This window comes from Lachnellula hyalina (assembly GCF_007821495.1).
Source record: "Lachnellula hyalina strain CBS 185.66 chromosome Unknown contig00025, whole genome shotgun sequence".
Classification (NCBI taxonomy): domain Eukaryota; kingdom Fungi; phylum Ascomycota; class Leotiomycetes; order Helotiales; family Lachnaceae; genus Lachnellula; species Lachnellula hyalina.
The window spans coordinates 153,305-167,114 of NW_022157139.1; the positions used below are offsets into that span (position 1 = coordinate 153,305).

The window sequence follows — 13,810 nt, forward strand, 5'->3', positions numbered from 1 at the left end:
TCTCGTGCTCTTGAGGATGTGCATTCGAAGTACAGTGAGGGAGGGTCAGATGCTGAGAGGTTGCTGAGAGAGAGAGAAGAAGAATTGGAGGTCTACAAGCAAAGTTTGGATGACACCCTGCTAAGGCTCAATGAATTGGAGATGTCCAAGGGAGACACCGATCAAGCCTTGGATGGAGAAATCGATGCCATGCTCCTTTCGAACATTGGCAAGATCAACGATATCATCGATTCCGTTCTCCAAAGCGGAGTTCAGCGTGTTGATGATGCTTTATACGAGCTGGATTCTTCGATGCAGGCTGGTAATCAAAATGCAACGCCATCCTATGTCCTATCACAAATCGAAAAGGCATCTTCGAGTTCAACAGAGTTTGCTACAGCATTCAACAACTTCATTGCCGACGGCCCCAACAGTAGCCATGCTGAAATTATTCGTGGCATCAATGTGTTTTCAAGCTCCATCGCAGATGTCCTGAGCAATACCAAGGGTCTTACAAGACTTGCGGCGGATGATAAGAAGTCAGACCAGCTTACCAACGGCGCGCGGCAATCTGCACAGGCCACTCTTAGATTCTTCCGCGGCCTGCAAAGCTTCCGACTCGATGGTATGGATCCCATGCAGAGAACCGAGGTTGTTATCAACAGCAACAACGAAGTTCTGATGAGCCTCCAAAAGCTCAATAAGCAGGTCGATGCATTTGCGCCTAACAGTGGCAAGCTGAAGGGAGATCTGGGAGATCTTGTTGACAGCGAGTTGATCAAAGCCGCAGACGCAATTAGCGCTGCTGCTGCACGACTTGCAAAACTCAAGTCGAAGCCCAAGGATGGATACTCAACCTATGAGTTGCGCATTCATGATTCTATTCTGGACGCTGCTATGGCCGTGACGAACGCCATTGCCAAATTGATCAAAGCAGCAACCGTGACCCAGCAAGAGATTGTCCAAGCCGGTCGTGGTTCCGGCGACAAAACTTCCTTCTACAAGAAGAACAACCGCTGGACTGAAGGTCTCATCTCCGCCGCCAAAGCCGTCGCTTCCTCAACCAACACATTGATCGAAACAGCTGACGGCGTTATTTCCAACCGCGCCAGCCCCGAACAGCTCATCGTTGCTTCCAACGACGTTGCAGCATCCACAGCACAGCTCGTCGCAGCCAGTAGAGTGAAGGCTGGCTTCATGAGCAAGAGTCAGGAAAACCTTGAGCAAGCTAGCAAAGCTGTTGGAGCGGCATGCCGCTCGCTGGTCAGACAAGTTCAAGCTATGATCGCGGATAGGGATAAGGGTGAGGATTCCGTTGATTATGGGAAGTTGGGCTCGCATGAGTTTAAGATTAAGGAAATGGAACAGCAGGTATGTTACTCATATGCATTTAGTAGGAGAGTTTTGATGCTAATGCTTTGGAATAGGTCGAGATCCTGCAGCTGGAGAATAATTTGGCGGCTGCGAGACAGAGATTGGGTGAGATGAGGAAGGTGTCTTACCAGGAATAGTGTTGCCGAGGCGCGTTGTACTTAGGCGGGTGCTTTGTCGTGGAGCCTGATACTCCGTAATGCAAAACTTATTAAGAGTATAATCCAATCCGAAAAAGATATTTGTGAGAACTCGTATATCTGGTAAGTATTGAAAGCTGTGATTTTAATTGGAGATAAAAGGGGCCGCTACTCACTCCATCCTTGACTTACATAGGCCTAGACTTACAATATGAAATGGAATTTCTATTAGCGCGGTGTCGCCCCTTCCTCGGGTAAATCCGAGGTCAAGTTGTGGCGGCGGGAAGCATAGGGCATGGTTGGACTCCAGTCTTCATTAGCGGAGCGGGTCTTCCTTATTTCCACGACAGCTTGAGCTTGCAACAAAGAAACCGAAACATTAATTCCTTTTATGCTTGTCACAACACGGCAATGATGCTCCGCTTGAAAAAAGCCGATGTCTGTGTAGGGCCCCAAATACGACTGCTCATCCAGCGAGGGATACCTAACAGAAAATCTAGAAGTGATGGATATACTGGCAAATGGCAGGCACAAATGCTACCTCGAATTACGAACGCAAAGCCGCTTCAGCATAATTTTCAGCACGATGAGTAAACATCGGACCTGCGAATATAGAGGTTGTACTAATAGCAAACCAACTTGTATAAGGTACTTTTTCTACGAAACTACACCTAACATTAGAAGCATTGTCGGCTTTGTGTGACTAAGTTAGTTGGGAACGATCGAGCATCATGCTCTTGGAGGCTGTTTATGATTCAAGGCCAATATTTTTAATGTGAGCCCTTGCCGATATGCTATATGAAGCCCGGTTTAGAGAGGGCGCATCTATTTGTCACATTGAGATTGTGCCTCGGACGCACAAGCATCATCATACAAACATGGATACACCTCTCAATACCTTTGCATGGACATTTTCATAGTAAAGATGCTTGAAGCTTTTGAGGAGTCCGAAGTTCTAAGTGGATTTTACATTCCGTGCGAAAGGATTTGAATGAAACTTGGCGAGTGGTTGCTCATTGTGAGGAATGACCTTCCCGCGCCACTATGCGACGACATGTCTGTTAGACTACAGACCTACCTCCGACTTCATTACTGTTACGATTAGCTTCAACTGTTCCTGTGTTGCTTTTGGAACAAATAGACATTTGCCTTGACCTTTTATACGTACCATTGTGATAAGAGGTAATCTCATTAGGCCAGTAGCAAAGTCTTTTCTGGGTGAGTCAAATCCTGTCCTCTTTGTTCCTGATTTTTTGGTTTCATCCCAGTCGTATGAACTCGTATTTTCTCATATTGCACGAAGAGAAGTAATCTACGTAACCCATAATTCAGAACGATAGCTTTGGTCTAAGAGAAACTACGCAAAAGGGGTTTCCACATAGAACACCAAGCCGAGTCCCACGTTTGAAAGCCAGAAGCTCACAAAACATTAGATTTCGCTGCAAGTACAAGGGTTGTCCTCTCCCATCGGGTGTTAACAAGGCTTTCAGCATTTCTGATAAGTGGTCCAATGTAAGCGCGGTTCTCATACGATATAATGCACTTATTTGCTCTCTGGGGGTGGCCTACGAATATCTGCAGATGACAAAGACCTAACTAGGTCATGTGTGCCAAGGATGGAACAAAGAAGCATTACTTCTAGTTCGATGCGTTGATCCTCGATACGCATGTATATCTAACCATCTCAACGTAATATTGCCTCCCAGAGCCCTATTCTAGGCCCAGTTAGGGAGTGTTCGCCGTCTTCCTTTTTGTCATTACTAGATTGTCTGGGCTCTCAATTATACATATCCAGACCGTGCACCCAGTTCCGGGTAGTTGTCTTCTTGGCTGGAGCGCAGTTGGTCTTTCGGGAGGTGATGATTTACAATGCCTATCTATTGCGTTTTTAACATCCTTGTAATACTTGACTGACAGTTAAACCTAGATGAAGTGGCCGTCAAGGTGATGTGGCCCTGCTGAGATGCGATAACAAGAGAGTGAGAATGCGGGAAGGCAAGGTAATACTCATTGAGCAAAGCTTTTACCGCTTACGGCATTTACTTATACTAACAACAATTTGCCACTTTAAGGTGGGAGCCAATTCACTTTCTACAATTCACCTAAAGGACGTAGCCTTTCACCTCAATAGCAAGCTTCCTCAATAGCTCGCTTGCCCACCTTTTGATATAAAATACTACGCACAGCTTTCCAATTCAGGATTCCTTCCTCAACACCAACCAGCACACTCAAGCCTCAACTCTCTACCTCAACCAAAGCTTGATTTCAAGTAATCCTTGACTTGCTATTACTATCGCACCCTTCTTGCACACGAGCCTGGTTTCTCTGCGACTCATCCTCTACTAAAATAACCATCGAACGACCACGACAATGTCGACACAATCCTCTCCTGCCAATGATAGCAGTCCGAATTTGGTGATGACTTGGTGCAACTTGGCTCTCCAGGTCACAGACATCAATTCCATAATTGTGATTGCCGACCATGAATACCAGTCCTGGAATGAGCACGAGAAGAATACAATCTTAAACGAGTACTTGTAGGTTTTCCTTCCCTTCTCAGCGTTGCCTCCAAGCTCATATTCTTTACATAGCCATCTGACTGCTACGAATGGCATGTACGTTCGCGACTCTGCCATTGCGCGAGTGTTCCTTGGCCCGACGGTTTACTTCCAGCAGAAAAACATCTTTCCTGTTGCTGGTCAGCTTCCTGTCCTCTTCTACGACTTCAATGACCCAAACTACTTGTTTGCGGTGAATGGACTCAGTGGAATCGCCAATACTACATCAACTGGACCAAACTCCCTCGCGGCGGCTAACACTCCGACAACTCCGAAGGAGAAAGTTCCAAGACCTCCCAACGCCTTCATTCTCTACCGGAAATATCACCACCCTTCAATTGTCGCCAAGAACCCGGGCATACACAATAATGCCGTCTGTTAGTAGACACCTCTTCATTCTACGATGCTATTCACTGACAAGTTGCAGCAACTATCATTGGGAAGATGTGGAGTGCGGAAAAGCCCGAGATCCTGGCCGAGTGGAAGGTCAAGGCTGAGGATATCAAGGAAGAACATCATCGCAAATACCCCGACTATCACTATCAACCTCGTAGACCTGCGGAGAAAAAGCGACGCAAAAGCAAGAAGAATCTCGAGACTTCTACAGCCCCAAACCTCAAAGCTCCAAAGCCGTCAGCCTCTACCAACAGTTGTGAAGTTGCGAGCAGTCCACTGCCCATCAACAACAACACATTCGGGGCTGAGGAAATTGATGCCGAACTCCAGAATACCCGCCCACTTTCTGATTCAGAGTTCTCCCAACTCCTGGATGAGTACAACTTTGCGTCCGTGATTCCGGAGAGCACCCAGTCGCAGTATCCAGTCTTTCAAGAGGCCGAACGCCAAATTTCAACCCTTCCAGGTCTCACTGCTCGCATGGATAACGCCATTAATGCTTTAGACGATGCTAAAATTCCTGGTGCTGCTGCCTATCGTCAAGACGTCCACAATCTTTTGCACTCTGTTCGAACGGAAGTCTTGTCTTTCGGCCCAAAGCTTGCAACCCAGGCGTTGTCTCATGGCTGGATGTAAGCACCTCAACAATGTCACTCTTTCGTTACTTCAATCTCCAACACCACCACTTGAAGTCACCTACTCTTCGATCTCATAACAAACCACTCGACCGCAATGGCGTCCCCCCAGAGGACCAGCGCCGCATGTGTCACTCGCTCGCTGAAACCAGCATAATTTTTCCTTCAAAACTTCACATTTCTTTGCATGGGATGGGATAAAGGCAGTCACTACGACTCCTCGGACCTGGTACTGTCACACCAAACATCTCCGCCTTTTCGAAAACCTTGCCGCGGCTTTTCAAACGGCTCCAGCTCGGCAGATCGAGGATAAACATCCCCTTTTGGCACGGCCACTTCAGTTCAGTTCTGCTTGTCTACAATACCCGATACGTTGCTTTGCGTTGCGCGTCACTTCTCCGGCGCGAGAGATCGGTTCTCTTAATGGAAAGGAAGGAGGGAAGGAGGCAAGGAGGATAGGAACAGGGGGAGGCTCTAGGATACTCTAATCAGTCATGTACCGTGGTCGTTCATCCGCTCTTCTCTTTTGATCATCACTCATCACGATGCACCTGATCTGAAGAGCCCGTCGGACGGCCTTTACGTTATGACTTTCATACATGTTTCTTTTCTTTTGCTTCTTTTCCTTCTATTGTATATACCACGGAAAAGGAGACATGTCTGGGCATGGAGGAAGCACTTAGACTGAACTCATACACTGGATTCTAGAGCCCCTGAATAAACTCTGCATACATCAAAACCTCCTTTCCTTCCACTTCACATGTGATCCACCCGTGCTACTTGCAAACATAATTCCCGACCTCCCCCCAGCCCCCCAACAATCAATCTCCAACCATTACCCCGCTCTAGTGAATAAATGCACTCTCGAGGGGTTGGTGCTGTTCTGCCTCTCGGCCATAATCCACTAAGCGATAATGCCATGCGGCCATAATCAATTCGCTTGTGCGACGGCAGCGGCGCTAATCACTCGGCCCGTAATAGTCAGCGCGACCTTGCGGCCAGAAATCATAGATCGGTACCCACTTAACAGTAGATCGAGGAATTGATACACGCACCCCGGAGGGCATATGGTAGGATGAGGAAAACTAGGAGTGATAGGCTTTATGTATTTCATTTCCTGTGCTTACATAATTGATAGTACTGTAACATATACAAAGCACGGCCAATCTCTCAAGGAAACACTTCTGATATCCTTCTTGGTCGAAAGGGGGAAGAACGAGAAAAGGGGCAGGATCAAGATCTCCATACGGCATTTGACTCGACTATATTTCTTGAGTTGTATAATCTACGGCTGCTAGGTTATTATATGCTTTGCTCCGATCCTCCTCCTCATCTAATATATATGCCACCCTGCCGCAGCTTTACCCCTCACCTGACGGAGTGTTGAGGGGGTGGAACAGGAACGGGGAATGAATGCCGCAAATTTGTACTCTAGTGTATTAGATGTCCTGAGCTCTAGAGAATATCTCTAGCTTTCAAGCCTTCATGACTTCGCGTCGCCTGAATTTGATGCCCGAGTCCGGAATATCTATCAAGTCCCAAATGTAGGGGTAAAAGGAGGTTCGTCTGTGAGCAAGCTTTTGTTATTGAGAGATTATATTAAACCATTAAAGTCTTACCTTTATGAGGGAGATGCCATCACGGAGACACCAAATTCCCGCGTCCTGCTGCGTCAGCCCCAAATACATCCCTCATGAGCCATCCTTAGTCCAATCACTACTCCATATAAACGTCCCACAGCGCCACTGGGTATCTTTTTCCTTCTTCCCAGAAGGCCCCAACGGCCTTGGACACATGTAAAAAGACCTTCCGCAGTTCACCCCTGGCTTTTTCGTTAAAAAGCTGACGCAAGGCTCGCCATGATCGCACTTTGGGACAACCCGCTTTGTCAAAAGTTTCGACCATGACTCTTTAGCAACAATTGGATCAATGATATCTTTCTGTTCAGCTGGTTCAACCTCCTTGCTGGCTATCACGCTTTCTGAATTCTGAACTGAAGGATCCGTCGACTTCACGAAACTTGGCCTAAGCGCGGGTGTATCAAATGATGCTGTCTCATTCGTCGTCTTGGAATCTTCATTCAACATAGTTTGACTTTGTATTTGTTCGGCTGGTTGTGGATTCTTGGGTCTGAAAAATCCGATGAGACTACTTTGTCCCCTCCCTGGTGGCGCTTTAGATGTTGTGGCTGTCTTTGAAAATGCCCCGGACTTCACACGCTTCGGAGGTTTGGCTGTGCTACTGCTTGCTTCACTTGGTCGTTTATTGCTTGACGTGGAAGAGCTTGCAGCTAATGATCTGGTAGGGCTGGCTATAAATGCCTTAGCCGGGCTTTTCATGGGCGTTTTCTTCCGTTGTGATAGTATAGTAGAGTCTACTGGTGGAGGGGTTTTCGTATCTCGGGGTCCGTTGGGTGAGAGGTTTTGTTTTCGAGGGATTTCCTCTGTCATCGTCGTCTTGCCAGTGCTCTCCTCCTTGTATAAACCAGCATTCGAGAAAGAACTCTCTTTTGTTGATAAGGAAGGCTTCTTCGTGAACATGTCGCGGATACTACGACGCCGATCAAACTCCGGGATCAGCTTCGCAGACATAGGCAAGAGATCCTTGGTAGACCATTCTCGCTCTCTGTTGCCGCGAACGAACATGCCATAGCCCATGAGATCTCTAATGTCAACCTCGGTTCCTTCAATTTCCACCTTGTCCTTGAAAACCGCGTAGACCGGGCAATGATCAGAGCCCATCAATCCCTCCTGGATGTTAGATTCGCAGAACCAGTCTTTGAAATCCTTGCTACAGAGAACATAATCAATTCGTGACCCAAAATTTCCGGGTCGAGCATTAATCTTCTGCTCCCAGCACGTGTACATGGCTTTGCGAGTTGGATGAAATGACCGGCAAATATCCCACATCACTGACTCTTCTCTTCCTTCGTCCCTCTCACCAATGACTTTCCCTCCTACCAACAGCTGGTTGAACATTCGTCTCGCAGGGCTCGAGAAATAATCTTCCACCGTGATCCCCTGCTTTTTCAGCTGCTCATCCAGTTTAGCAGTGTCCTGTTCGTTGCGAGAGATGTTAACATCCCCAGTCAAAAACACCCGTTTGCCAGCTGCCACGAGATTCCGCACCCGTGCATCCAGAGCATTCAGGAAGCCAATTCGGAAGTCATCACGGGCATCGCTACTATTTGCTGGGCAGTAGGTACCGATGAGAACAAAAGCCGGGAACTCGAGAATCACGCAACGTCCTTCGGAGTCGAGTGTCACAGGATCAACAGGGGCTTCCGAGAGCTGGCTGCCGGTAGGGTATCCACCAATCTGTTGGTCTTCGGGGAGGTCACGGAAGCTGGTCGTGGAGTTGGGAGGGGTGAGTATGCCGGTGATGCCTTCCTCGGCTCGAATGGGAGCGCAGACTGCATTTCGCGTGTAGATTGCAACCCCAGAGTATCCTAGATCATTGTCAGAAGGTGATTCATTCATTCTCGGTGGCGCGTACCCTTCTTGTGTTTAGGAAGACTAAAGAACACATCCCAACCGGGAACAAGAACCATATCATCCGTGAGATCTTTTCTCTGGATCTTCGTTTCTTGCATGACCACAATGTCTGCTTCGAGGATTTCGAACATAGCCTGGACACGGTTTAGATGAAGCTTCCAAAATGTAAGCTAGTTTTACATACAGCAAACGTCCTTTCTTGACGCCATGGCTGATACCCGAATGGATTCCTGGTTCACGTTGGCATAGAGCGCTTGGAAGACTACAAGTGGCGGTATACATACCTAATTCCGTTCACTACCACCAATTAGCTTATATTTTTGATTTCATCGACTTGGAAACCTACCATTCCACGTCGTGATTCGAAAACCCCGCCTTTGTTCCATGCTGGCTGGCAGCGCAGCGTTGCCTTACGGAGTTGCTGCTGTGAGAAGTCCAATCAGACGGCTCATCTCCACTCAAACACCCTCAAAACAGGCCGAATAACGATTATAAAGCCTCAAACCTCGACGCTACACCTTTCACCAATAAGCGGCGTCAAAAGTTGTCGCGTAACTGTCTCGAGATCACAAGTCAGCGGTCATGTCATGATCTTACCACGTGACCCCGATGTCTTGGCACCGAGCTTCCCCGAAATCAAGAACGTACGACAACCTCCTCTTCCTCCCAAATCACTCAATTGAACCACAACAACTAGCAACAATGTTTCCGCAACGAACCATGCTGCGCTCCATGCGCTCTCCAGCTCTCCGCCGCACAATCCAGCGCCGTCTCGCAAGCACAGAGTCCAAGTTCGCCGGTGCCGAGGACAATGCCTTCAACCGTGAGAGGCAGGCCGTCAAGGACCACGCTGCTGCTACCAGCGGTACGCTCCGCTCCCCTTCCGCTCCCCTTTCTCTCCAGGACTGACATGTGGTAGACCTCTGGCGCAAGCTTTCCATCTAGTAAGTTACGACGAGGAATGGCGAGGGAGTCTGGGACGTGGGTAGAAGAGAGGGATTAACGTTGAGACTTTGTAGTGGTGTGATCCCGGCCCTGTTGATCTCGGGCGCTAATGCGTACAACCTTTGGACTGAGCATTGGGCGCATTGGGAGCACCTGCCGCCCCTTGAGGAGAGGACTGAGTACGAGTACCAGAACCTCCGGACAAGGAACTTCTGTTGGGGGGATGGGGATAAAGTGAGTTTCTCGTGCCCTGTCGTGGATATTGTTGTGGATGTATGCTAATGATGTGCTACAGACCATCTTGTGAGTACACTTCAACGCACTGGAGCGAATAGTGACGTCTTGGTGTAGTGGGATGTTGCGTGAGCAATACTAACGATTAATAGCTGGAACGACAATGTCAACTACCACAAGAAGGAATAAGGATGATGGAGATGTGTGGCGGGAGATTACGAGCGTAGGTAGGAGGGCTTGCAGAATGGTGGGGAAAGTGCATAAACAGACTGTACATTTTTCATTGAGTCGAGCAATATCAGATGTCAAAACCAACATGAAGAACTTTGTGATACCGATTAGCTCTCTTGAGTGTAAAATGCAGCACCAGGATCTGGGACATCTTTATTCCACGTAGCAACGATACCGAAAGGGAAGGCCGTTAGGCCTGAACAAGGAGGTTTTCACTGCCACCAACGAGTGCCGCATTTGGAGACAAAACAAAGTCGAGCAAAGTTTCATAATCATTATGTAGCATGGGTATCATATCTAAGCCTGGGCCAACATCGCCTCCTTTTTCAAGTCCAAATACTTGCTGGCGTAATCATTAGCCAGCACCGGTTCTCCCACAACTTTCATAATCGTAGCCTTCTTCGCCATCATCTCACACTGCCCCTTGATATCTTCCAACGCTGAATACTCGTCGAAAGCCCTATCAATGAACTCCAAACACCTTGTTAGATTCTCTTTCCGCTTCAAACTCCCAGCATCAGCTTTCCCAGCCAAGCCCATGTGTGCATCCACCAGATAAGAATAGAGTTGAGCATCCATAGAAAAGGTTTCGCATTCAAGCGCTCGAGGTATGATGGCGACTAAGATTTGGGCCGCGGCTTGGAATTCAGAGAGCGAGTTGAGGATATTGGCTATGGCACCCATCGCAGCCCAAAGAAGTGGGATGAGTCTCGCTCGCCATGCTATACTTGCTGCTCGCACCGCCACCGAAAACCCCTTCTGTGGACGACCAGATTTGTCCTGTAAGCCCGCTTTTAAAACCAGAAGCTTCACTCGCAAGGCAATGTCATCCCCGTCTTCCTTCATCGCCGAGGCTAAGTTTTCAATCTTAGCTAACGCGCGGCTGAAATCGGTGCGTCTGATGAGATAGTCGATATGAAGTAGGTTGATCTCAAACCCGAGATCCGGATCAGAATCAACTCCACTGCTTTGCAGAAGTTGTGAAAGCAACTGATCTGCCCCATCAAGATTGTTTCGATGGAGATCCCGTTTCAGACGAAGAATCCCACGGTATTTTAGCCAGTATTGATTGGCTTTCCATGATCGTAAAGAGTTCTCATCCATGCTCTCCAGTCTCTTCATAGCTTCATCGTACTGGCCTTTCTCGGCTAGGAATTGTGCGATCCGACAAGAGAACCTCAACGTGTCATCAAAAAGGGCATATCGAGCATGGCAGCTGAGGAAAATCTCGCAGTACTCCTTTGAAAGGTGGGACACGCCCAAGCGGCCCCATAACGAAGAGGACATTGCCATCTGTGGTCCCATCATGCTTTTCATGTTCTTCTCCACAATGAGCTGCGAACTCTTCACCATATTTTCGAAAGCAGTTGCAATACTTTCGCCATTTGACATGCCCAGTTTTGCCTCGCTTAATAATGATGAGCTCCAGAGTGTCCACATCCCAGTCTCTTTGGCTTTGGTTCGGAGGAAAACGAGGCCTTCTCTTTCAACTCCGAGCATATTTGTAGACTCGGATCCCCGAATGAATTTGGGATGGGCTTTGCCAAAGTGGTATAGCCAGTTGAGCGCGAAGTTTAGGCAAGCCATGTCCTTATTCTCCCTCGCAGTCGAGACTGTCTCAAGCATTGCAGCAACAGCTTCTTCAAAACAACCGAAGTCTGCTTGCAGAACCGCAAGATTCATAAGGGCATACTGATAGAAAAGGCGGTCTCTGTTCTGCATGGTATAATCAAAATATCGGTGAAGATTATCAAATGATGTAGGGTAGTCGCCAGCTCTCCAAGCATCAAGGAAGCTATACCCATGTCAGCTGGCGCTCTTTGTTTATAGATAGTCATATTAAGAACTTACTTTTGGTAATGGGACAAGCTTGGGACCGTCACGCCACCCTCGAGTATACTTTTGAACTTATCCCTGACTTCGTATGGTATCCTGTTGCCAAATTCTGAAGTCGTGAGTATTTGGCCGACAGCAGATGTACGATGGACTTACTCTGCATCTGCTCAACCTGGAATTCCAACAGCTTCTCAACATCATCCGTACTGACACCCCCATCATCCACTCCGTCCAAATCATTCCCATATGCCACAAGTTCCAGCATTTCCGTAGCCTCCGGTCCCCAGTCTAACTCCCCATCCTCCAACGCCCTGTCCCCAGCCCACCTGCCCAGCGCGCCATTCCGCCTTATACAGTAAACCTTCGACTCCTGTCGCCACTTCGCAAACGCAATCCACAGTGCCAGCGCATCGCTGAAACGCAAACGATCGAATTCGACCTTCGATCTGCGGATGAAACCCCCAAATGGCGACGTCCGTGAGAGTAGTATCATGTCTTGGGAGGGCGGAGGGATCCCCATCTCGCCATCTTTCTTAATCTCCTCGGGGCTTTTCGCGAGCAGAAATGCCCTGTTCGCAAAGAACTCATGTAAGGCGTTCAGACTATCAATCCCCCACAGCTTCTCGAGGAACTTGTCCCATAATGTTCGGCCTGGAAGGCCAGCTGCCGACGGATGCGCTGCAAGTAGTGTTTCGAAGGCGTGGAGGTTGAGGAGGAATGGAAGGGATTCTAGCGAGCTAGAACTAGAACTTCTAAATTGCGATTTGATTGTGGAGGGCAGGAGTTGATTGAGGACGAAGGATAAGATGGGGATTGTGGATGCGGTTGGGACGGCGGCTTCTGTGTAGAGCTCGATGAGAGCCAGCAAGCCGATTTTGGAGGGCGTTAAAAAGCGTGTCATGATGGCTGATTGCTGATTTGCTTTACAATGTGAAATGAGTTCTCCATGCTCGGAGTGGAACGTTCAATGAGGCCGTGATCTGATGTTGTAGAAATTCGAGGATGGCGCGTTGAAGCTGAGGTGGGGGAGACGCGACTTCTCGGCAAAAGCTGCCACTCTACTGTAGTTGAGAAGCATAATTGGCGGTTGTGGGGAAATCCAGGCTGTTGAAGATGATAGTCATGTAATACAATAAGCAAATTCCTGTCAGTCGATTTATCTGCCAAATGTTACTATTATTGTCAGCATGGCTGAGTGTGAATCCCTTTCATGTGCTGCTAATAACAGATATGAGTTCTGGTCTATTAGAGCACTTAGCTTAGCTATCAAAGGCCTCGAGAAGCTTTTGCTTTTGGAATGTTTGATTATGTGATAATCTAGTTTACCGTCTTTGCAAGCTTTCGTCCTCTTGCATAACAGATCAAACTATTGCGTATAGAAATGATGTCCTTTTTCTTTTCCTTTTCTTTCCTTTTATATCAATTTCGGTTGCAAGGTTTAGATTCCTGTTATAAGTATTTCACACTTTTCACATACAGACATGCTTATAACGAAATAGTATAACACTGCTAAAATACTTATAATTTCTTTCACTCTCCAAATGCCTTTAGCCCTTGAATCCCTGGTGAGTTTTTCCGGCATATTCGGGCTATCCAACGATCCGCCAGATCCATGAATAACACAAGCTGCGGATAACAATCACCAGCCCCTACACGTCGTTGAGAAACGCGCAAATTTTCATAGGCAAAGACCAACAATCTATATCCTTCTTAGCACGAACGACTGACCATCTCATCATCCAATACCGAAATCAAAATGTGTCAGCAAACCATCGAAACATACGACACCTGCCAGTGCCGCTTCCGGAAGATCGAAGTGTGCAAACAGCACTTAGACCACACAAGAAAGCAGTTTGTTCGTATACGGTGTCCAAGACTTGAGTCAAAGAGGATAACAGTTCTGTATGGGGGTTGTGAGCTTCTTGTCTGCGATGGGAGAAGAGAGACTTGCTGGATATTTGAGGAGGAGGGAGTCATAGCCGCAGAAGGAT

The 13,810-nt window shown here is 47.8% G+C and overlaps 3 protein-coding genes across 3 annotated transcripts; 1 reads left to right on the top strand and 2 right to left on the bottom strand.

Moving 5' to 3' along the window:
- Window positions 1-6,770: 6,770 nt before the first annotated feature.
- On the bottom strand, window positions 6,771-8,959 carry apn2 (DNA-(apurinic or apyrimidinic site) lyase; the record flags this gene model as incomplete). Its single annotated transcript, XM_031147081.1, has 4 exons — window positions 6,771-8,527; window positions 8,575-8,707; window positions 8,765-8,835; window positions 8,920-8,959. The coding sequence occupies 4 exons, from the start codon at window positions 8,957-8,959 to the stop codon at window positions 6,771-6,773; spliced, it is 2,001 nt and encodes a 666-aa protein (XP_031007606.1).
- A 316-nt stretch (window positions 8,960-9,275) lies between these two features.
- Window positions 9,276-9,941, top strand: cox13 (Cytochrome c oxidase subunit, mitochondrial; the record flags this gene model as incomplete). Its single annotated transcript, XM_031147082.1, has 4 exons — window positions 9,276-9,438; window positions 9,523-9,752; window positions 9,814-9,821; window positions 9,905-9,941. The coding sequence occupies 4 exons, from the start codon at window positions 9,276-9,278 to the stop codon at window positions 9,939-9,941; spliced, it is 438 nt and encodes a 145-aa protein (XP_031007613.1).
- Window positions 9,942-10,280: 339 nt separating this feature from the next.
- apc5 (Anaphase-promoting complex subunit) lies at window positions 10,281-12,720 on the bottom strand (the record flags this gene model as incomplete). Its single annotated transcript, XM_031147083.1, has 3 exons — window positions 10,281-11,778; window positions 11,835-11,928; window positions 11,976-12,720. 3 exons carry the CDS (start codon window positions 12,718-12,720, stop codon window positions 10,281-10,283), a joined length of 2,337 nt encoding a protein of 778 aa, XP_031007612.1.
- Window positions 12,721-13,810: the final 1,090 nt, after the last annotated feature.